Consider the following 24,761-nt stretch of genomic DNA (forward strand, 5'->3'; position numbering starts at 1 on the left):
GAAAGGAACAAGAGGAATTCATTAATTCGAGCTTGTCGAAAGGCAATTTCAAACGTCAGATTTTATTATATTTTAATCCGTTTTAAACATTCCCGTTTGATCGGAATGTTTGAAATTCTCCCGTTTCGCCCTAGTTTTTTAACAATGTCGCTTTTCCACGAGTCCATTAAAGTTTTAATGCAACAACATGGGGAACTATGTAAGCGTCTAAAGCTTGTGGTTATTTGCATATTTCCAATGGCTTATGTCCCTCGAGGACGTTCTAATTGAGGACCGAATATAAAAGTTTCCTCGCATCGACATGTAAAGACCTCGTGAAATTCAACCATTTATTTAAAATACCACTCGAATGTTTCGAGAGCATAAATCCCGGGTTTACAGTACGGGATATTTCCAAATTGAAAATACATCTCGATAAGCATGTCGCTTGGCAACAGAAACCTAGGCCCCAGGCTTGATTCGGTTCTAACAACACAAAAATGAAATAAGGCTCTTCATTTCGCCGGATTGCCACGAAATGATAATGAAACAAGGTGTATTATTGTTTGGAATGCTGCCTGGGCTATACAACTGGGGAGAGGCGAACTTAAGCAGGCGCGTTCTTTGAACACTTTACGTTCCAATCAAAACTTTTGCCACGGAACAAACCGCCAGAAATTCAATATCTACCGATTCTTGGCCGGGCTAAAGTGCGAGGAATTAGCCGGAAAAACTAGCTCACTCGAAGTGGTGACCCATTTTCCGGACGCCCTCATTGTACACAAGTGGATATTTTCCCCGATTACTGTTACATACCATTCCGATAATGGCCTCCTAATATTGATAAATTTGCTGGATTGCTTTTAACGACGTGTTGACTCGCCACCACTTGATTACATAACCTTATTGAGGATGAGGAGCAATCAATAATTTATTGGAAGTCACAATGTACCTGCGAGGCGATGACCTACAGTCAGTTTAGGTTGCAAAGTCCATCCGAAATTTTCATCGTGTAATTCGTTCTTCTTGCAGAGGTTGCAATGGTGGTGTTGGGATACTGTCAATGCAATGTGTCAAAATTCAATTAGTTTGCTTAATTTTGGAGCTCCAAAGCTTGTTGGTCAAGTTACTCCAAAAATAAGCGAAATATCGATATCAGAAGTTTTAGTCATGAATTTTCGCGAAAAACTCCAAATTTTGGCTTTTGTAAAAAATGCCGAGAAAAACGAAGGCGCAAAGCGTTTCTTAAATAAAAAAATACTGTCAAAGTGACGTTTGCAACCTAAATTATAGGTTATGACAAATGAGACAGTTCTTGTTCGACCAATCACAGAGCCGCATTTTAGACTTGGCGGCTACAAAAACATGTATGCAGGCAAAATTCCGTAGTTACTGCAAGATTCTTGTGTAAACAGTTTGCAGCAAGTTTTTAATGAGAAATAAAGAAAATCCGTGCGTTTTTCCAGCTTGCAGTTCGTCCACGAGCAAAGCAAAAGAGAGTCTAAGGAAAAAAAAAAGTTTATTTTGATAACCGTTGCGCGAAAACAAATTAGTGTTTGGAAACGATAGGACTCATTTGGCGAAGCTTTGAAGCAAACTTATTAGCCGAGAGAAGTTTGCTATTTAAATTAGGCGGCCTCCTCAAAGGAATTCAAATACTTATTTAAAGGATCTGATCGAAAAAGTTTATTCTTTGTTCAAACAATCAGCTTGTAATGAATGACACGAAATAAATGTGTCATCTCGCGTCGCCATTAAATCTCAGAATTGACGGAGACGCTTAATTGAATTTGTCCAGAGGGCTTACTAGTAACGTGTTCGTATTTTGATGTTGCCATATCACATCCAGTCTGAGTTATCGGATTGTTTACTTTGCTAACCTTCCTCACCTGCTCTTTGTGATGCGAATAAGATATAATCTTATTATGAAGGAATACAGAGGAGGACTCGCGCTAACTGCCTTACGGCGATATTAACTCAGCGAACCAAGTCCGCAAGAAAACAAAACAACAAGGGAAAATCGGTTTTTCCCTCCTTTTGATCAATGTTGCGTTTTTCAATCGGCTGGAAACGGGAATAACCAAAACTGACGCGCACTAAACAAAGCAACATAATATAATAGATCGCTCATATTCATGTATGTTATTACGTGCTATTGTTCTCAAACCTTTGAGAGTAATCCTGCAAATATTCACGTTCTCTAATTTTAGGTGCATTCAGGGGAATTTGTTCGTTTTATCGTGCATTGACGTTTTTATCGCTACTCTAACTGCGCTCGCAACTACAAACAGAATAAGGAGATGCGCGTACTCGTATTTAACAACGAGGTACTGGGGAAATTCTCTAAACAGGGCCGGATTCAATTATTCTCCATTAAAAAGGAAGACCTCGTAAACAATTTCATTTTTATTGGTTCCGCACAGTTCCTAAAATGACACCGTTATAATTTAAGAGGCTTAATAAAAAGCCTTTAAAATTAATTACCATCCGCGCATAACGAAGAAGACGAAAAAGCAACAAAATTACAAATTTAGCTTTTCATTATGGAAGAGCTAAAAAAACAATCAACCTTAAACACCCGCAGACCAAAGGAGTCATTTTAGACCAAAGGAAAGTCACCGTTTTGATTCATCAGGTCAGGGATAATTTGTTTTTGAGTGCAACGCGTTTGCTTTTGATTTTTTTAGTTTTTTTAACTTTATAATACCTCATTGGACAGGTAATTACTAATTAAATAAGCATCTCAGCGAACTATAAAAGTCACCAGGAGAGTTAGTGTTGACTAAGATTTTATAGCCTAAAAAATGGTGGAGGCGCCGGACTAATTCAATCCATTTTAGTCAACCAATTTTGAACGAAATTGGTATTGGAGCAGTGGAAAGTCATTTTTAAAGTAGAATTGCCTCCTGATTCTAGATCCGAAGGCCGTTTTGCTCTATCAGGTCAGGACTCGGAGATATTAGTAAAATAAGTTTTTTTTTGCGTGCCCCGTGTCCACTTTTGCTTTTTTTCTGTTTTGCTCAACAACTTGCAAAATCATAAAACGCTATAATATATCATTAGAAAAGTAATTAAATAAGCTTTCCGACGAACCATAGAAACCGCCTGGAGAATTAGTTTTGGCCAAGATATTTGAGGAAAACTGTTGAAAATTTCGAAAATTGAACGTGTAAAAAAATTAATTTGAATGGCCACAAAACTCCAAATCACAGTGAAAAAAGTTGTAGAATTTAATAGAAATTTGTGTATTTTAAGATCGTTCTAATAAAAATTTGTAAATTTTAATTTCATACTGTAAAATTATGTAATTTGGTACCGATAGTAAGGCATTTAATTTTAATAACTTCTTAAAATTTCATTTTTCTAACATTAAAATCGGCAGTGTTGCAGAATTTAATAAAAATCTTGGAAAAAAACGGTTCGCTCAGACAATAAAATTTTCTAAAAGGGTAATTTGTTTTAAAATTTTCTAATTTAGCACCGTTAATTCGAGTCTTGAATAGCAGCGCTCCCAAATTTTATAGTATTTGTATTAAAAATGTGAGAATTGTGGCGTTTAAGAGCAGTTTGTGCATTTTGAGGTCGTTCTAAAAATAAAAATTTCCAAATTTCTCATTTCTTGTTCTAAAATTATGTAAGTTTGCGTCGATAATTAGCGAATCGATTTTTATAACTACGAGAAATTCCATTCTTCTAGGGTTAAAATGGGCAGAATTACAGAATTTAAAAATAATCTTAGAGAAAACGTCAATTTTTTTCTAAATTTGTCATTGTCTAAAATTTTCTAATTTAACACAATTAATTTGAGGGTCTTAAATAATAAAAAAAAGTGTCAAAGTTAGCAATGTTAGCAATGTCCAAAAAAACATTTTTTTTTCAAGAAAATCTCTGAATCCAGACCTGATTGCGTTATTGGAAATTTAATATTTCATTTCATAACGCAAATTGGTTACTATCTCTGCCATTTTTGTTGGTAATATGAAATTTTTGCCTGACTTTCCAACAAATTTCGCTTTGCACATTATTGGTGGAAACCACTGAATTATTACTCGATCAACATGTTCATTTCCCATTTGTAAAGCAGTTTATTTTAACCATGCGTTTGACGGTTACCAAATAGCTAATCCGTAATTAGGTAAATCCTGTGATTACTATTATTACATTGACCTTATTCGCAAGTCCGAGCAAACAGTTTTGTAAACAAGCCGAAATACCTACTAATTAATTACAAAATAACACAAAAGAATCTCCATAAATTTCCATGGAATGAACATCGTGATGTAATTTAAAACACATAAATGAAATACGATAAAAAGCGGCAATAAAATGAGAGCCCAAATTGCATTTATTCGATTAAAAAAATTCCTAATTGTAAACGTAGGGATTTATGTGTATGTAAATGCAGATTGAAAATAATGGAAGCGCAAATAAACAAAGGGAAATTTTTCCCCGGCAATTCGTCCATGAAATATGATTGTCTCGGGAATCGGTGTACACTAGTTTGAAAACAATTTAGAGCTCAGGTGGCTTTCGGATCACACAGAGTTACGTTGGCATTACATTGGAAAGCTTCTTACAGCCATCTCTGGAGTACGCAGTAAAAGTTAAAGCACCGCTAAACGTCATTCTTTCCCGACATAAAAACGTCTTAAAAAAGCGGAGATAATTACAACTGACCTCTGCCCTCTTTGTCTCAATTTAATTATCCACGTATGTAAGTTTAATCAAGGTAAAAGCAGAGGCCTGGATCTAAAGCCCGCTTTATCCTCCTAACCAACCACCTGTTTACAGCGCCCTAAGAGACACTATCGATCGTCATCACCTTAAACTGCGTCATTTTTCGGTATTATTCAAATGCCTCCGGTAATTTTCGCACAAAGGAAGATTGACAATTCGCAAATCCTTCAGAGAACGGGAAAAACATTTTTCAGTTTCCTCGCCGGTCAAGCACCAATAAGGATTTACGTTGACAAAGGCAAAAGTTATTTTATTTTTATAAATTCCCTCGGCCGCAATTCGGGCCGAATCGAAAACAACACGATAATGAGGCTGAACAAAAAAAGTCGCGGCCTGGTTTTAGTTTGGGCATTAATGAGAAACCCGAAACGTTTGTGTTATTGCTCATGGAAACATTCATTAATTACTGCATCTGATGCCGACACCGCACTGCATGCATTTGAAATGTTGCGTTTGTTGTTTTAGATAAGCGCTGCTGCAATGCCCGAAATTCTCCCATTTAAAGACTTGTAATGTTGTAATTTTTCCCGAGTTCTCAATTTTCCTTTTACATAAGCAGGACACGCTTTTTCCGAATCGTGCCGGAGCGCTATTATGGTCGTCAGAGACGTTGTCGATGATGAATTTAAAAAGGTAGAAAATGATAAATGTAAGCGTTAGCGAGCACGCAATTCACAACACTTGACTAAGGAAAATTCTTTTCAAAGACACGCAACCGGTGGAGAGTTTAATGGAGTTGCTGGCGATTTGTATTAATTTATGAAATGAAAGGATAACCGGAAATGACGTCAATTATGCCTGACCACTCGCCACTCCTTACGGCTATTATTTATTAATAGAGAGGAAACCGGATGCTCATTGTGGTACTAGTGCGAAAAAGTCACGGGGCTAATTATACCGTTACCTGGAACAGCAGTTTTCGTTATTAAATATACAGGTGGCCCAGAACGCTCACATCAAAATGTTTTTAAATTGGCCAATCACAGCCCATTGATCGCGAGATAGTGCTCCGTTGCTAAGTTACCAACAACAATTTTTCCTTGGATTACACGCAGAAGCGCTGTGATTGGCCCATTTAAAGTGCGAGCGTTCTGGGACACCTAGATTGGGGATAATTACCTTAGTAAACAAATTTTAGAAAAAAAGTCATTTCTAATTGCAGGTCTGGACTTGAAAATTGAATTTTTTATTTGTAACTTTAAGTCAAAATTCAAAAATTTCTATTTATTTAAACTTGCTAACTCTGAAATTTTTGTATTATTTAAGACACTCGAATTGACAGTGCTAAATTAGAAAATTTTTAAAAAAATTAGAAAAAATTGTCGTTTTTTCTAAGTTTGATTTTAAATTCTGTAATTCTGCCTAATTTAACGCTTGAAGAATGAAATTTGAGGTAGTTATTAAAACCAATTTGCTAATTATCCAAGTTAAATTACATAATTTTACTATAAGAAATAAGAAATTTAAAAATTTTCATTTTTAGATCGGCCTCAAAATGCACAAATTGCTTTTAAACTGCACAATTTCGCCGTTTTTAATACAAAAACTATAAAAAAAAAATTATTTTCCCAGATTTTCATTGCCGATTTTATTAATGTTAGAAGAATAAGGAAGTTATTAAAATTGTTTAGCTTATTAGCTGATTTTAGCTTATTAGTTTACACATTTGACAAATTTTAGTTAGAACGATCTCAAAATACACAAATTTCCATTAAATTCTACAACTTTTTTTTAATATTCTGTATTCTGGGCAGTGAAATAATTTAGGAATGCAGGATTTATAAAAAACTAGAATTTTGTAGTCATTCTAATTAATTTTCTTACAAAATCTTGAAGACTTGAATTTTTTCGAAAAATCGCTTCTTATTCTTTGTCATGTGACCTCTAAATGGCTAAAGATAATAACTTGATTAACACCGCGTTGGAAAGCAGAGATCTCAACCTTTATAACGACGTATCACAATCAAAAATCAAAGAACAAATTTTGGAGTTTTCTGCAAAAAAATGTCAAAAAGCTTTTAGCAACCGTTCGTTTTTCGAAATTTTCTTTAATTTTACTCAAATATCTTGACCAAATCTAATTCTTCCGGCAACTTTTATAGTTCGTTGAAAAGCTTATTTAATTGCCTTTCCATTGATGTATTGCAAATTGTTGAGCAAAACTGAAAAAAAAACAAAAGTGGACACGAGGCACCCAAAAAAAAGTTATTTTACTAATTTATCCGACCTAATGGAGCAAGACGGGCCTTGGATCTCCATTGAGGAGACAACTCTACTTTAGAAATGACTTTCTACTGCTCTAATACCAATTTCGTTTAAATCTTGTTGACAAAAATGGATTGAATTAGTCCGGCGCCTCCACCATTTTTAGACTATAAATATTTTAGTCGACACTAACTCTCCTGGCGACTTCTCTAGTTCGCTAGGACGCTTATTTAATTGATACTTAAGTAAAGATTTTGCAAGTTGTTGACCAAAACTGAACAAATCATATTTAAAAAAACGTGACCTGATGGAGCCACAACTCTAGAAATGACTTTTCGCTAAAATTCAGAAATTTGAACATTCAAACGCGACCCAGTGGCATTTGTTGATTTTTCCTTCTTAAAACGCCAACAATGAAATTGCGTAATTTTTAAAACATCATTGCCTAATTAATTCCAAACTTCGAAATTGGTTTATTTTGAAATATTGCAAAACTGCCTCAAGCGACAAATTAAAAGACAAAGAGCCGACAAATATTGACGTTCAGTAACGAACTCAAATAAAATACTATCCAACACATTCCAAGTTAGAAAGTTGGTCCATAAAACCAACTCTTAACAAAGTTGCCAACACTGTATTTATTCGTATAAAAATTAGATTTTATGTTTGCGTGCGATCTTTAAATATCTTCAATAATAAATAATGCAATTTAAAGTATTCACGACTACCGGAAGTTAAGATGAAGTAGAGTTCAGCTGCCCATTCGGTATTTATAACGATAAAATATTGATATCCCTAGAGAAGTCTCCTGATGTGAAATTCGTACAAAATATGACAGAGGGTGAAACGGCAACGAGAAAACCATGAAACAAAGGTGTTAACCGTAACCATTATTCCTCTAAATAATAAAATGTGAACCATGAACTTCCTTTGTTCGCCGAAACGAAATGGGAATGAAATATTACATTTATAACCGATTTGTGCCAATGTTGAATCCTTCAAGTCCTAAGTAAGTTAAAACCTGACAGCTGGCTTTTCAGTTTCGGGGCATTGAAAGCGAAATGGAGTCTCCTGAAATTATGTTCAGTTTTCAAAACAACTTGAGGGAAAAGACTAATAAGTCTGAACGCCGAGATTCCATTTGTTAATTTTAAATTCATACAGCAAATTCCGCTTCTTTATACTCTTTCAAGGGAAGAAAACATTTTTGTAATTCGGCGAAATTATAATTCGCTTGCACCTGAGCGCTCAATTTTCTTTTGCTGTTATGGAGAGTTTTGGTGGATGCGCTCTCTAAAAATATTAATGCAGTTTCTACTGTGTAATTTCCATGTCGCTTCCAACTTAATTTAACTTTAGATTTCTTAATCAGATTTTTTGAGCTCCACCGTTCCAAAGTACACCAACTCTCGTGTCTGGATTATTTCGGCTTTCAATAAATATGAACCCCAGTTAATTATGGATTTCCTAGTTCGATAGGGTTTTAAGTTGGTATAGGTTCAATTAGTGCCGACCCGATTTTAACCCCAAAACAAACAAAAAGCCTTAGGATAAGCGCCAACCAATTACAATCCTGACCGTTTGTATTTACTTTTTTCAGTTTACTTTCTCAGTTTCGGCTTCGTGCCGTATCTGCAATGAAACGTTGGGCATTAATTAAGCGGACGCGGTCATTTTTCCGTAACGACGTGGAAATCAACGGAACAATTGTTATTTAAAAGAGGCGAAATTTTCCAAATAGTCCAGGCAAAATAGACTCAAAAATTTCAAAAGCTTGGAATCATTCCCATGAGGCTGATTTTTTGTGTGGACGTTCATTTTATGGTTACAAACAAAATGTCAAAAGTCTCCAACTATAGGTGTGCTGCTAAAAAAGTAACGCGGAAATGTCAAAGAAAACAAATATGTGAAACGAACTAAAAATTGTCATCACTTTCAATTAAATTTCGTACCTTTGTCAGATTTTGTCCTAAAACCGTAAAATTTGGAGGTTTTATTACTTTAGACTTGTTAATTTACTGCTTTAAATTTCAAAATTTTAGAACAAGAAATAGTGTTTTTAGAAATTTTTATTTTGAACATGAACTCAAAATTTACATGGCTTTTACTTAAATTCCGTAACTTTATCAGATTTCATTTTAAAACTCTGAAAATTTGAGATTTTACCACTTAAGAATAGCTTATTTACTGTTCTAAATTAATTTAAAATTTTAGAGCATGAAATAGAGTTTTTAGAAATTATTATTTTGAAGACGAACTAAAAATTTTCATGGCTTTTATTTAAATTTCCCAACTTTGTCAGATTTTATTTTAAAACTGAAATTTAGAGGTTTTACTACTTTAGACTTGCTAATTGACTGCTCTAAATTTCAAAATTTTAGAGCAAAAAATAAAATTTTTAGAAATTTTTATTTCGAAGACGAACTAAAAATTTTCATGACTGAGTTAAATTTCGTAACTTTGTCAAATTTTATCCTGAAACTGTGAAATTAGGAAAGTTTACTACTTTAGACTAGTTCATCTACTACTCTAAATTCCAAAATTTTCGAGCAAAAAATACAATTTTTAGAAATTTTTATTTTGAAGACGAACTAAAAATTTTCATGACTCAGTTAAATTTCGTAACTTTGTTAAATTTTATCCTGAAACTTTGAAAATTGTAAGGTTTACTACTTTAGACTTGTTTATCTACTGCTCTAAATTTCAAAATTTTAGAGCAAAAAATACAATTTTTAGAAATTTTTATTTTGAAGACGAACTAAAAATTTTCATGACTGAGTTAAATTTCGTAACTTTGTCAAATTTTATCCTGAAACTTGGAAGGCTTACTAGTTTAGACTTGTTCATCTACTGCTCTAAATTTCAAATTTTAGAGCAAAAAATAGAGTTTTTAGAAATGTTTATTTCGAAGACGAACTAACAATTTTCATGGCTTTTATTTAAATTCCGTAATTTTGTCAGATTTTATCCTAAAACTGTGAAATTTGGAGGTTTTATTACTATAGACTTGTTAATTCACTGCTCTAAATTCCAAAATTTTAGAGCAAAAAATAGAGTTTTTAGAAATTTTTATTTCGAAATTGAACTAAAAATGTTCATGACTCACTTAAATTTCGTAACTTTGTCAAATTTTATCATAAAATTCTGAAATTTAGAGGTTTTACTAGTTTATACTTGTTAATCTACTTCTCTAAATTTCAAAATTTTAGAGCAACAAATAGAGTTTTTAGAAACTTCAAATTTGAAAACGAACTAAAAATTTTTTACTTATGTTCCGTAACTTTGTCAGATTTTATCCTTAAACTGAAATTAGGAAGTTTCATTACTTTAGATTGCTAATGTACTGCTCTAAATTTCAAAATTTTAGAGCAAAAAATAGAGTTTTTAGAAATTTTAAATTTGAAGACAAACTAAAAATTTTTTACCTAAGTTCCGTAACTTTGTCAGATTATATTTTAAATCTGCGAAATTTGAAGGTTTTACTACTTTAGACTTGTTAATTTACTGCTCTAAATTTCAAAATTTTAGAGCAAGAAATAGTGTTTTTAGAAATTTTTATTTTGAAGATGAACTCAAAATTTACATGGCTTTTACTTAAATTGCGTAACTTTATCAGATTTCATTTTAAAACTCTGAAAATTTGAGATTTTACCACTTAAGAATAGCTTATTTACTGCTCTAAATTCCAAAATTTTGGAGCAAAAAATAGAGTTTTTAGAAATTTTCATTTCTAAGAGACAATTTCTTGTGAATTTCAAAAAAATCACTATATCTTTAAAACGATTATTCCTACGAAAAATATTATAAAGGTTTTTTTTTGTTGCAAATTTGCTAATGTAAAATTTTTATAATAACTGTTTTTGCTGTTGGAATCATCCGTGACGACATATTTGCAAAGAATAGTTTTTTTTTACATTTACCACCGCGTAACTTTTTTAGCAGCACACCTATCGATGCGGACTTTTGACAATTTGTTCAGAACAATAAAATGAACGTCTACACAAAAAATCATGGACCAAAACGGCGAAATAAAAATCACGATCCTCCGAGATTTGCACGGACTAATGAAGAAGCAGCGTGGAAACACCGAAACTTGCAATATTAAACATGACGTCAAGACCCCCATGCATGATTTACTGCGACCCTTCAAACGGATTTCAAACCAAAAAGTCCCTGAAAAAATGGAGCGTCTCTAGTTGAACTTTTTCACAATAATAGTGAATTTGGTGCTGTTAGGATTAAGAGTCGTGGGGAGTTTGGTCCCATCAAGTTATTTTTATTCGGACCATCTAGGAAAAAAGAGAAAGCTTCAAAGTGCGTGAGATACGCGAATTTATCTGGAAAACGGCGCAGAATCAATATACCTGTAACATGCGCACAGAAAATTAGTGAATAAGCTCGTTTACAAGGAGAATGTGTATTTGTATTGTTGACTGTGTGGCAAGGTAATTAGACTGTGCAACTTTGGGGCCCCCGTGCGTCTTTTCGAGCGCGCACCTCCGCACCCTCACAGTCTAATAACTAACTGTTGCTTTTCATCGTTTGAATAGGTCGAGTTTGTTCGGATGGTTCTTATGATCTCATCTGGGTGCGCATTTTCAAATTTCCACCCAAATCTTCCGGCGCAATTCATCAAAATTGGCGATTTTCGCGCTTTTCCTACAAAAAACTGACAGGTCCGGTGCCCGGTAACTTCTCCCAGGACTTTTTGGCGTTTTGCTTGTATTAATCGCTCTCGCGGCTAATCAACTGGATCTGATCGCTCTGCTGAAATTGTTTATGTTTCGAAATAGATAATCAATAATGCCGATAGTGTAATCTGCCTTTGATATCGCTGAAAATGTGTGTTTTGGTCGTCAATTCCGTTAAGAGGAGCGTGTGTGATTTATTGTGTGAAATGGCGCTCATAAGATATTGATGGCAGTTGAGACACGACAGACGTCTTTGGATATCACAGCCAACGCAATAAAGAGGGCGGAAATGACGTGGGAATTTGAATTTTATTTTTTCCTGCTCTGCAGAGCTTTCAAATTTAATTCGGTTAATTGCGGATTGTGCCCCAGAGAATTCCTATTCTCAGAGCTATTTTTAAAATCCGACGATAATACGGCGCTACTATAAAACCGGACTTAAAAATGTAAAATTTTAAATTTCCCGCGCAAAATTTCGAAGCGAAAATGAAGACCTGTCACGTTTTTATTGCAAATTTGTCTTTCCAAAGCAATTTTAGAGCTAGGTTAGACAATGGCGTGACAGATTTCAGTAATACCAACTTTGAAATTTTACGATTTTGATTCGATTTTTTAAATAATGACGCAGTATGAACAATAACAGTAGTATATTATCATACGAGCGCGTTATGAGACTCATTATCTACAAGGTTGATGTTTGCAACACGAGCGAGCTTGAGTGCGAGCTCCATAACATTCGAGTGTAATACTATGCTTTATCTACGACTATTCTCTGAAATAAGTTAGACAAGTAACAAGGGGTGCTGTATGTGGGTACATAATTAACAAAATTAAAAAACAAAAATTATTTTTTGAAGGGAAAAAGTTTTTTTTTAATTTTTGGTCGAATCTAGGGAAATCAAGCGTTTAACGTTGAAATATGATATGATTCAATTAGCCCATACTGAAAATTGACATTTATACAAAAATTTATACCTATTTGCAGTACACCATCGCTGAATAATCTAGATATTTCTAGGGATTTTTTGGTTAGAATCTAGGCTTCATCAAAATTTTGATCTGGCAAATCTGGCTAGACAACAAATTCAAATGAACACACTATACTGTGGTCACTATTAAGTGGATTTCCGCCAATCAGAACCGACCTAATCATGGCCATTTTTATTTGTCGAAAAGCAATTTTTTGGTAATTTATTAGAATTGCTCTACTCATTAATAAGTCAAGTTGGCAGTAGCCCATAGCAATTTTTATCGGTAACAGTTGGCAACAGAAATGTTGTCAAAACTTGTCAAATTTTTGTAAATTTGGGATGTTGCTACATTCAATTTTCCCCCAGTTTTCTCCCTAAAGAACTGAAAGCCGGGTTTACACCCAAAAATTCGCACTGACAGCTCTATGGACCTAATAAAAATTCGTCAGCACGAATTGAGACTTGATTTGATTGTAATTAGCATAATTTCGGTGAGAATTCGCGCTAAACTAACAATAAATGCGGTTAGCAAGACCTCCACTCTGAATAAATATTAATAAAATAAACGCCGCAAACGTTATCAATTTAGCATCTTTATAATTTTGTGTGGATTCCTGTTTGCCCGGCGCAAATTCGGAGTAAAAATTGTCGCTCCTGTGTAGCCACCGTAAATAGATAATGAGAAAAAATCAATAAATGCTACAAAATTAGAGAGGAAATTAATTGAGTTTCATTTTCGTGATGTTGAAACTTTGTTTATCGGCGAAGATAAGTTAATTACTCCGTTTTTCAGACGGGGGAGAATAAATTTGTAATTCGAGCATTGAAAACTCTTGTTATTATAGATTTAAACTCAAATCAAATCGGAGAGCTATTTAGCATTGTTAATGTTGTATTGTTATACAAAGGGCAGGGGTGAACTATTCAAAATTTCTACTAACCGTAAAATCCGTTATTCCGGACCATGAAATCCATTGTTGGTTTGGGAGAAAGTTGCAAACTCCATCTTTCGTTTAAATAATATAAACTAAAATAAGTGCGCGTTGTCTCATGAGTTTATAATTGGAAACTCCTCGTGCATTATTTCAATGGTGAATCATTTAAGATGACAAAGAGAGGAGAGTTTCCCTTATTGAAATTAACTTGAAATTGCTTTGAACGTCACCAAGTTATCGCGCTGAAACAAAGAGTGGCCATATAGACAAATAAGATTTTATTGCGATTAGTTTGTTACATTTTCCAAAGGTATAAATGTAAATTTATTCATCAGGTTATCAGATATTCTCGTGTACGAACCAGATTTCGTTTGAAACAACTTTGCCCTAATAATAATTGAGTTTATGTATTCTCTAAAGTTAACCAAATATTTATCGCAACGGGGTAAACCAAATCCGGGGAGGAAATTCAATGTTTCTTTTCGATCAAAATTCATAGGGAGAAAAAAAGATGACGCCGAGTTTGCACGAAGGATTTTTGATTATTGATTCAATTTCCGATGGACAGGTATATTAATTGATATTATGTTCATCAAAGTCCATTGTGAGTGGAACACGGTTTGGTGTGTTCCATCATCACCGCAATATAGTTCAGGCAAAATAAACATGTACCTCGGAATAATTCGCATAAGGCTGATTTTTGTGTGGACATTTAGAGCAGTAAGTCCAAAGTAGTAAAACCTTCAAATTTCAGAGTTTTAGGATAAAATTTAACAAAGTTATGGGGAAAATTTTTAGTTCCTTTTCGAAATAAAAATGTTTAAAAACTCTATTTTTTTTCTAAAATTTTGGAATTTAAAGCAGTAAATTAGCATGTTTAAAGTAGTAAAACATCCAAATTTTACAGTTCTAAAATGAAATCTGATTAAGTTACGGAATTAAGGTAAAAGCCATAAAAATTTTTAGTTCGTCTTCGAAATAAAAATTTTTAAAAACTCTATTTTTGCTTAAAAAATTTGGAATTTGGAGCAGTAAATAAGTAAGTCTAAAGTTATAAAACCCCAAAATTTTACAGTTTTAAAATGAAATCTGACAAAGTTACGAAATTTAAGTAAGTCATGAAAATTTTAGTTTGTCTTCAAAATAAAAATTTCTTAAAACTCTATTTCTTGCTCTAAAATTTTGAAATTTTTGTGTCTATTTTGCTAATCTGGTGATCTTGTGATTAAAACTTTCAATTTTTGCATGTAATTCCAGTCATTCCAGGTAAATTACGCGGTGTTCTGGAGCCGATACTCAATTTTCTCCTCAAATGAAATGACGGTAAAACCCTAACAAAGCCGCTTTACATTAACCGTTCGACTAGGGCATCTTAGATGTTTTATTCATCTCTTTAATTTCCTGTAAAACATTACATCTAAGCATAGGCAATAGGAAATGGGTCACGGCACCGCAAAATTGAATAAAATCTCAAAGTCGAGGTGAGGCTTTCCTCCGCTGTTCCAATTACTGCACCCATACATTGAAATTCTTGATCCGACACAGTTTTATTTAAGATGAGATAAAATTCAAAATCAATAGTCGATCTAAACCAAATTTAGCCCGAATGCAATATACAAAGGGAGTGTTTGCTATGTCAAACAAAGCGGCGCCACAGGTAGTGAAAAGTTGGGCTGCCCTCGAGTTTATCTTTGCAAATAACAAACTTTGTCCGTTTAATTTGATAACGGTTTAACTAAGAAATTATTTACAGATGGAGAACAAGTTGGGTATGAATGGTGACCGCTGGGCCTTTCATAACTACTATAAAGCAGATTTTGTCGGCGCTCTTAAACGGAACTTCATATGTAAAGTGAATAGTCACAGAAGCTGCTCATTTCAAATGGAAATGCACTGGAATATTATAACATCCGTATTCAGGAGTTTGCAAATATACTTCGGATTATTACCTTAATTAATTGCACAAACGATATCAACGAATATCCCTAATTAACACTATTCTACTTACCGAACTGCTGTGGCTTTTTACGGCTGCCTCTGAAAATTTCAATATTGGTAATAACTATTTCAACTTTGTTACTCGAATTCATTTTAAATTTGTTGACTAAAACCAGATAAAACACGTCCTTTGATGTGTACACCACTTTTTTACCTTTGAAATAAACTGCATTGTCGATATCAGGACAAATTCAATAATTAGCTTCCAGCAAAAATGTAATTGGAAATTCTTCTCTTTGAAAATGGCTGTACCAACATTGTCAAAAAAAAAAATCAACAAATAGTTGACAAAAACTACTTTGTGGAATTGTATTCTTGACAGTCTTTGAATGTCTTTGACTCTTTTTTAACTGCGCTTCAAAGTATTAGACGAGGCATATATTACCTGGATTTTTTTTTCGTTTTTTAGTCTGAAAGCTAGTATATTATTGTACGAGCATGTTTTGAGGCCCATTTCTCACCAGACTGATGTTTGCGACACGAGTGCATAAGGGCGAGTGTAATACTTTGCTTTATCTAGGAACATTCCCTGAAATAGGTAACAAGAGTGATTATGGTAATTAAGATTATGGCGGTATATTTCGAATAGACGCTACAAAATTAACTAAAATAAAAAATAAAAATCACTACATTTTTAAACAAACTAATTAATGAATTAACGAAATGTGAAAATATGATAAAAGAAAAAAGAAATACCCGAATGGAATGATTGTCAAAACAAAAATTGACATTTTGCTTCATGGCTCACTTCGCTCCTTTGACGTACGCCAATTTCAGTCAAAACTGGCTAGTGAACTAATTAAAATGAACACACGATACTGTGGTCATTACTCAGTGGATTTCAGCCAATCATAGTCGACCGATTAGGGCCTAATCATCGCCATCTTAATTCGACGGAAAGCAAATTATTTGATCATTATTACTATCGCTTTACTCATAAAGTCAAGTTGGTAAATGTCTTTTGTCGGTAAATGTTCGCAGCAAAAATGTTGTCAAAACTTGTGAATTTGGGATTCAATTTTTCCCCAATTTTATCCCTAATGAATTAAAACCCTGATTTACACCTAAAAATTTGCACTGGATAGGACCAAACAACTAAAGTCCGTTTTTTTATTAAAAAACCACCAACACCGCAATCTCCCACCACTTTACAACCGGCAACGTCGTCGATAGTGACTTTTTGGTGATAAAATCAAATAGGTTAGCTGCCTAATTGACAATTTGATTACACAAAACGGCCTTTCAGGCTGTGCCGAGTCTTTTCACTATTAAATTATTTGATTTGCAATCCAACAGTCTGTAAAAGAAACGTTTTTAACGGAAACATTGCCTAATTTTCAGAAAGGTCAAAAATTTGACAACTATTTTCTCACCAAAAATCTCCCTAGGCAACGTTGCCGGTTGTAATAGAGGGGAAGATTGCGGTGTTGGTGGTTTTAACAAAAAAAAACGCACTTTATAAGCGAGTTATTTGATGGTTGTCGAAGCAATTTTTGTTAGTAATAGTTGGCAGCAAGAGCTTTTGACCTTGATGCAACTAACATGCGTAGAAGCTAATCGTCCTGCGCAAAACCACCTAACTTGTTAAATCCTTATTGCAATCTCTTTTTGCAACAAATTTTGAATTAATTATTAAGTAATTTGAGATGTTGGTACGCCCAACTTTGACGTGTTAACCTCAAAAATCGCTACATTTTATCCCTAGATTTAAAATAAAATTTGTTACCGTTTTTAAAAATAGAAGGCGCATCTGAGGAAAATTTGGAACATGTTTAAAGCCCCGCACTAATTACGCAACAAATTTTTATGGGGGGACAATGATGCCAACCTTGTCATCGTAAAATTTCCAAAATTAACTCATCACAATTCCTATCTTAAATAACGGCACAGTGGACTCTTGCAACCTAAACCGTTTTGCGGATTAACTTGAAAGCCACTTTTAGAATTTAAAACGTGAAATTTAAACTTTCCGGTCCGAACTTTCGAAGTTGGTACCATTGACAATTTGAAAGCTGTCACGCGCCTTGCTTAACTTAACCTTATTTTCAAAGTTAGCAGTGCCAAAGTAGCGCCAAGAGTGAACACGAATCGTAAAATTGTGTTGGAAAGGCAAATTTTGTGTAAAAACGTTAGTTTAGACACAAAGCGGCATTCTACAGTTACACAACCTTGAAAGTTCCGAGCGGGAAATTTGAAATTCACACTTTTGAATTTTAGCTCGTTTGGCCCTTTAAAGAATTGAAAACAATTGAAGAGGCAGTTGGGGTGTGAAATTTGCAAAGTTTGTGTGTAATAATATTTGGAGCCTCTGAAATGTTTGCTGCAGGACACGAGCAGTGTTTGCGTTACCTGTTAGATACTCGTATGTAGTCGATTCCATTAAACTGATCAAGCAGAGCTTGAGAGATCGGGGGAATGTTTATTTTTCATTTCTGTAGAACTAATATTGTTAGATAGGGTAAGTGTTGATACAGTTCAGAGACGAATGATGTTAGTTAAGCCCTCAAACTGTAGTATTGTGTCATTTTCGTTTGTCGGATTGTAACAAACGCCCAAACATGTCTCGAAAAGACCTTCCCCGCTTTACACTGTAATTACTCCCTAAATACTTAAATTAATTAATGAAACTCCGAGTTTGCGTATGAGTCCTAATCACCTAATGCGTTTCAAGACCTTCCGCAACGAAATTACAAAACACTAAGTTAATTGAATAATTACGGAAGAAAAATTATCAATTTTGATAACAGCTCGTCTCCGATTCAACGCTGATGGCGGCATTTTGCGTAACGAGCGAACCGTGAAGACGCAAGAAATTCAACCGAATATTAAAATTTCACGAGCCATTAGTAGCCATGTGTGCAGTCACAGGCTCGTAAAATACATCTCGACCATAACAGTAAACACACGATCTATAAATAAATGCATACTTATTCATTCCGCTAAGTTTATGGTCAGCGTCTAAAGTTTTAAAAGCTTTCCTCAAGTTCATAACCACGTTTAACTTTTAAGTATGATTGGTGGAAAGCGGAATCGGCACAACTTCAAACAACTTTCGCCCTAAAGGCCGGTATTAATTTGAAATTTAAATAATTATACTTGTTGAAGGGATTTCAAACAGGCAATAAAAAATCAACAACTCTTCAACGAGCTTCATTTTATGATTTTAATTAATCTGACTAGCACGCACAAGATTTATCACCTTGCGATTTTTAAATTGGGAGCAACGGAAATGGTGGATGCGCCGGGTCTACATATAGGGTTTTCCATACCAAATCGACCCCTTTTGACCCATTTTCGATTTTACTGAAAATTTTTCATCTTTTTCTACCCTATGAAAAAATCGCTTTTTCAAAATTTCGAAATTAAATTTTTAAACTCAAAAAATTATCGAGATAAGACGAAAAAACGGACGCCAATCCCAAAGCTGAAAAATTTTCAACTCGGTAACTATGGACACAAACTATCACCCATTGGTCAGATGAACTCTCGTTGCCTAGGAAATTGGGACGGTCTTTTATTCCAGTTCTTGAATAAGCTGTCGGATTGGTTATTAATTTTTTATCCATTCTCGAATACTAGTTTGAGGATACTCTGTACAGGGTCCGCCAACACTAGTGTCTCGGCCCAAAATTGCTATTAATTATGAAGCTATAAAAATATTTTTTTTTTTTGTACATGAAGAGGAAATGATGTAATCAGTTTTAATATTGTATTAACCATATGTGAAATAAATGCAAAAAACTACGTTTTTCAAAAATCAAAATGGAGAAAAGCGTGGAAAAGTCAACCTGTCCAGGTTTATGACAATTGATTCTTCACCGCAAACTAGTCCCTACTAAGCCATTTATGTTGGGTAATATTTTATGATGGGCTGGATCTTCCATCGGACAGACCGACTGTTTGTTATCAGGCCCATGGTAATCTCCTAGGTACTTTGGGGCCAGTTTGCGGCTTATTAGAAGCCAGATCATAAATCTTATAAGGGAGTTAAAACGATTTTTTAGAATCATTTAATATCTCGGTACCACATTTTTTAATTCAGATTTTAATATCATTTTCATCCTTTTGGTGAAAAATCGAACAAGACAGGTTGGGTTACCCCACCATTTTCTTCATTTTGATTTTTGAAAACCGTAGTTTTTTGCGTTTATTTCACATATGATTAACCCAAGAGTAAAACTGATCACATCAGTTTGTAGCGCTCCGTTTCCTCTTCATGTACAAAAAAAAATATTTTTATAGCTTGATAATTAATAGCAATTTTAGGCCGGGACACTAGTGTTGGCGGACCCTGTATATCCAACATCACAAATCCTAGTCATTATAGGTACAAGGTGTTTATAAATGTTACTAGCATCAAGGAAGGCTCTGGAATTCCTATCGTACACCATTTTGCCGCTTTGTTTTCATAGTGAATATGACTATCTTGAAAATTATTTCTAATGTTATTTACGTCAATGACGTTTCAGTTACAGTTTTGTGTCCAATTTTTAGATTTTCAGGTTTTAAACCACAACTAGAACAGTTTATTTCTCAAAACTTACTTTGCTCCATGTTTGAGGTTAACTGCAAATGTCAGTTAAAAAGTGTAAACCCACATTTGTAATGAGCGGCAAATTTCTTTGACATTTCATAGCCACCCTTGACGCTAGAAACATTTATAAACACCTTGTATTTGTACACTGTAAAATCGTTTAATTGCATTTATTTTATTGTATAAACAAAGCTTTAAGAAACAAATAAAAACAATCAATTAATTTTTATTAAAAAAAAAAATCGGCCCACTCTCGGATATGCGAGAATACTTAATCACAGAATTAATTGAAGTTTTTTTTGATAAAATAAAATAAAAAATGGCGAACTTCGAGAAATTACCGGTTTTTTTCAATTTTTTTTTTAATTTCTAAATTTTAAAACAAAATTTTTGAAAAAAATCGGCCCTATAAGTTAGTTTTTGAAAAAATTAGAGTTATTTGAAAATATAAAAGCCATTTTTTGAAAAAATTATAACTTTTTTTGGGTTGAGAATAAAAATTTTAAAAAATTCTGAGAACTGTTTACGATAGGGTAGATAAAAAAAATCGGCCAAATCGAAAAGGGTCGAGGTCAAAACGGTCAATTAGGTATGTAACACCCTATAAATGTATAAATTTCTGTTTGAATTTTTAGTTGGGATTACAATAGATATCTGCAGAGATCATCAAACTTTGATGGAAAGACAAACTTTAAATGGTATCTACTGGTGATTGATGGCTCAACTTGAGCACTCAATTTAAGCCGCTGAATATGTGATGTTTGTTTAGAACTCGCGGAAAGAAAAATTCCAAACTTGTCGCACGTCTTCTTCCTAATTTATTTTAATTACATTGAAAATTGGATACTTGAGCTCAAATTTGCGTCGCTTTCTCTTTGCAAAGTTTAATTGGGAAAGCTCCTTTTTTCCGTCGTGATTATTGCATTTGCACACCTAGAATAGTCTTCGGTTTGTCTAAATAAGCATCAAATTGATTTAAAGATCTGATTCAAGAGAAAACTGTCGCAAGCAATGGTCCATGAATTCGCTACAATTTCATTTGTTTGATTGCATCTAAACCCAGCGTAGCGTGACGTGAAAAGGAGCGACTAAAACCTTTACATTGCAAACAAATTCATTCAAACTTTGTTATTGAATTTAAAAATTATCAATTAATTTCAATCACTGCCGGGAAATGACCGTGATTTAGGTGCGAACAAGTTCGCTTTAACTTTTCTGATAAAGAAAACATGAAAGCTAGGCTTTGTTGAACTTTTCTGTTGTAAGAGTCTTAAGGTTTGAAAGAACAGGCTTTGTTAGTGTTAGACAATGATTCTTTATTTTACTTTCGCGACATTTTGTAGACGTGCTAATTTCATTTCGCATTTTACGCGTGTTTCACTAACTAAAATCGATAAAGCAACGCACGGTATTAACAGCAGATTAATGTTACCGGATTTAGTAATTAATTTTCAACTTCATGGTGATGAACACCATCCAGGCCGAAGCACAAAGGAACAATAGTCGAATACTCTATCCGGTAATGTATCGCGAATTTACATTTGTCAAAATACGCAGAACCAAAGGCCGTTTTACCTGCGGGGAATTTTTTCCGGGCGCCAATTTCAAAATTTTGACTTTTAGTTGAGGCGCCATCTATCAATCAAATTTGACTTCTATCCATCATAGGTATCTAACTTATCATTTCGAAATTCTGATATGTCGAAAATTGCTCCTGTGTAATTCGGTAAATTCTCTGCAGGAAAAATAACAAATAAAGACACACAGTCGTCAATTTTGACAATTATTTGTTATTTTGGAAATTTTGAGATGTCAATGTTGGCAACAATGTTCCCCCAGATTTTGACATTTGAAATTTTTACATGAAAATTGCTGTGCATCAAAACGACGCAATTAATCAGTGCGAGTTTTTTTAACATGTTCCAAGTGTTACCAACGGTAAGAAACTAATTTAATTGCGTCGCATTACATTGATGGAACTTACACGATCGTCTTTTGTACCCCAACATTAATAACCTAAACCTAAAACCTTAATTTAAACTCAGGAATGCACAAACACGGTAAATACTAAAGTTATTTTTAGATTTTTAAGCCTTCCTGGGATTAAATCATATTCGATGTAATTGCAGCAGTGGCGGAGCTGAATAACGCAATTTACCGTAATATTAGCTTTTCACTAACGACACTTGATGTTATTACAAGCTTGAGAACGAATTTCACTTTTCTGCACAGTCAAACTGCAGCACTGATAACCAAATTAATTATGCATGAAAATTATCAGATAAAACATGATATTTGTGACAACTACTACTTAGGTGAGTGCAGGAAAGGGCTAACAAACGTTTCGTTCAGCCGCCTCATTACAGTTCAGGGAAAAAGTTTCGAGTTACCATCTTCATTCGTTGTACTTACGTGACCATATTAAATTAAGTCTGCGCATTTTTTAGGCAGAATACTCATTTTCTTTGGTAATGAAGTCATTATTTTGGACGGAGAGTTACGACTTCAAAGGGAGCATAAAAACAACAATACTAAATAAAATTTCCTTGCGGTTATCACCGGTTATTAATATCCATGAAAATGAACCCTTGCGCCCGATCTAATTATTGTTAAACGAAGTTTCCAATTTGCATTCATGCTGGGGTAAGATTGAGCCCTTGAAGCAGTCAGCGTGTGTGTCAACAGCGCCGCTATAGAAAATCAATGTCCATTACAGAATAGGCATTAATACTCCTTGACAGTTTCCGGTTATCTTGTTATCAGGCGTGTAAAACAAGCGAAATACACGCAGCCACATAAATTTTCAGGATGAAATGAAGCTTTGCAAATGTAATAATTTATAGCTTTGACTTGAGAGATGTGAAACACAAACAAGTAGATTAAATTATAAGGCTGAACTGTTTTCGTAAAACGAGTTGTGTCGTCTCGCACCACCTTAAAGTCGGTTAAACTTCGTGAAAACTGTCTCATCAAAACCCGTAAATAGATTATGATGGCACTTAAAAGAACGGGGATGTTGCGATAAGGAGCTTAACTTTCGACTGCAATTAAAGTCGGCCGAGTACACCACAGAGGGCGGAAAATGAATGCCACAAAATCACTTTTTTTTTCAAAAATTGAGCTGTGTAAACCCGGCTTTCAACTTAAATTTAAAAATTTCCGAAAATTTTTCGGTGTGAATCGGGCTTTTAGCGAGAAAGTTGGGGGGAAAATTGAATGTAGCGCCCTAATTTTTGGGTGTATCAACACCTGAAATTGAGTAAGAGATTTAAATAAGGATTTGTGACCTTTGTGGCCGTTTGCAACCCACGCCAACTGTGGTTTTTATTTTCCAGATCCAACTCCACCAAACCAAATTTCAAAAGTCCCGCGCTTGAGCTCGACGGAGACGGCTGTGGAATTGTCGAAAAATCGCAAGTGTGGCGATTCAAACTCAAAAACACTGTGTTTAGTGTTCCCACGTCGATTTTGGTGTTCGGAAACATTCATGGAAGTGTTCCAAGTGTTCGACCTGTGCCCACCAGCCAAAACAGCGGAAATTAAGGTAAATTTTACGACTTTTTTATCGAAATCGCGTTGGTCCATTATAACCAACAAAGAGGATTTAGGGTTTAGTCATTATTTTTAAATTACGTTAGAAATTGGTTTTAAAAGAGCTCGATTAGCTTCTACGCGTATCTGCGCTATTATGATTAGCTTCTACGCATTTCACAATTGCGTCACGCGAGGGACTTGAGTTCGGGAGGGAAAAATTCAAATTAAAGTGTGTTGGCGGAAAAAAGTTCTCGATTTTACTTTAAAGTGGGCCCAAAATGCATTAAAATTTTTCAATTTATCGAGGTAAATCGAAAGAACCGGAAAAAAACTTCAACTAAGAATCAACTGTATTGACCAAAAATCTAAGCTAATTTGATTTTTCCGTTTTGTGAACGGATTGTAGCTTAAAGCTCGTATTTTACCATTCGTCTTCAAGGACTGCTCGCCTGTAAAAGTTTTAGCCCAACTTTAAACAGCCATAAAGAGACTTCCAGTCAAACGTCCTAAATTTTAACCACCGTTAAACCACAACAAAACCAAAGTGACAAACGAGTTGGTTAATTATTTCCCACAAAATTTAAAATGTGTGTGTGTGGCCAACTTTAAAGTGAGCAAGTTTTGTTTAGCGCGGCTGTCTCGGGCGTCAATTTATAGTTAGATATCGGACCTCCGAGACGAGGGTTTCGCCCCGGCATGAATTTTTCATGGGGGCCATAGCCATCGTCTTACACCAAAGACAAATTAAGATATATCAGTCTTTTGAGTAAATTTATAAGCCCGCATTCGCCACGCAACCATCACGAGTTCTTTTTATGATAATTTTTACCAAGTGTGTTTCTGACAGGTCCAATTACTGTGTAAAAATTTTTCCTCGGATAATTAAATATTTACATTCATGGGAAACGAGCTTAATCGGGGTTTCCATACTTGCACGTAATTTGATTTGGGGATTCCCATAACACTATCCATTATCATGGGGACAACAGCGAAGACTTAATTCAATGTAAATACAATTATCGGGCCTTTAGGCCATTGCAAACGACACGTCGCCGATTTCAACGGCCAAAGACGTAATTCGATACCAAGATGAAAGCTTTTCGTGAGAGAAAAATGAAATTACTTGGAGAAAGTGCACAAAAATGAAATGAACAAAACATATGAATTTTTAATTTTA

The 24,761-nt window shown here is 34.3% G+C and overlaps 2 protein-coding genes across 2 annotated transcripts in view; one reads left to right on the forward strand and one right to left on the reverse strand.

Annotated features, from left to right (window-relative positions):
- Positions 1-24,761, reverse strand: part of LOC148166157 (uncharacterized) — an 87,679-nt gene that overhangs the window by 62,112 nt on the left and 806 nt on the right. Inside the window, exon 2 of the mRNA XM_088048851.1 lies at positions 15,527-15,555. The gene's annotated coding sequence lies outside the window, so the exon portion shown is untranslated. The remainder of the gene's footprint in view (positions 1-15,526; positions 15,556-24,761) is intronic.
- The window catches only part of LOC148166158 (uncharacterized), a 94,673-nt gene that overhangs the window by 57,280 nt on the left and 12,632 nt on the right, over positions 1-24,761 (forward strand). Inside the window, exon 3 of the mRNA XM_088048863.1 lies at positions 23,386-23,594. Within this exon, the coding sequence (XP_087904989.1) occupies positions 23,386-23,593 (208 nt within the window). The 3' untranslated portion in view covers position 23,594. The remainder of the gene's footprint in view (positions 1-23,385; positions 23,595-24,761) is intronic.

This window comes from Gnatocerus cornutus, unplaced genomic scaffold (assembly GCF_029298725.1).
Source record: "Gnatocerus cornutus isolate USDA-ARS CGAHR unplaced genomic scaffold, icGnaCorn1.1 ctg00000023.1, whole genome shotgun sequence".
Classification (NCBI taxonomy): Eukaryota; Metazoa; Arthropoda; class Insecta; order Coleoptera; family Tenebrionidae; genus Gnatocerus; species Gnatocerus cornutus.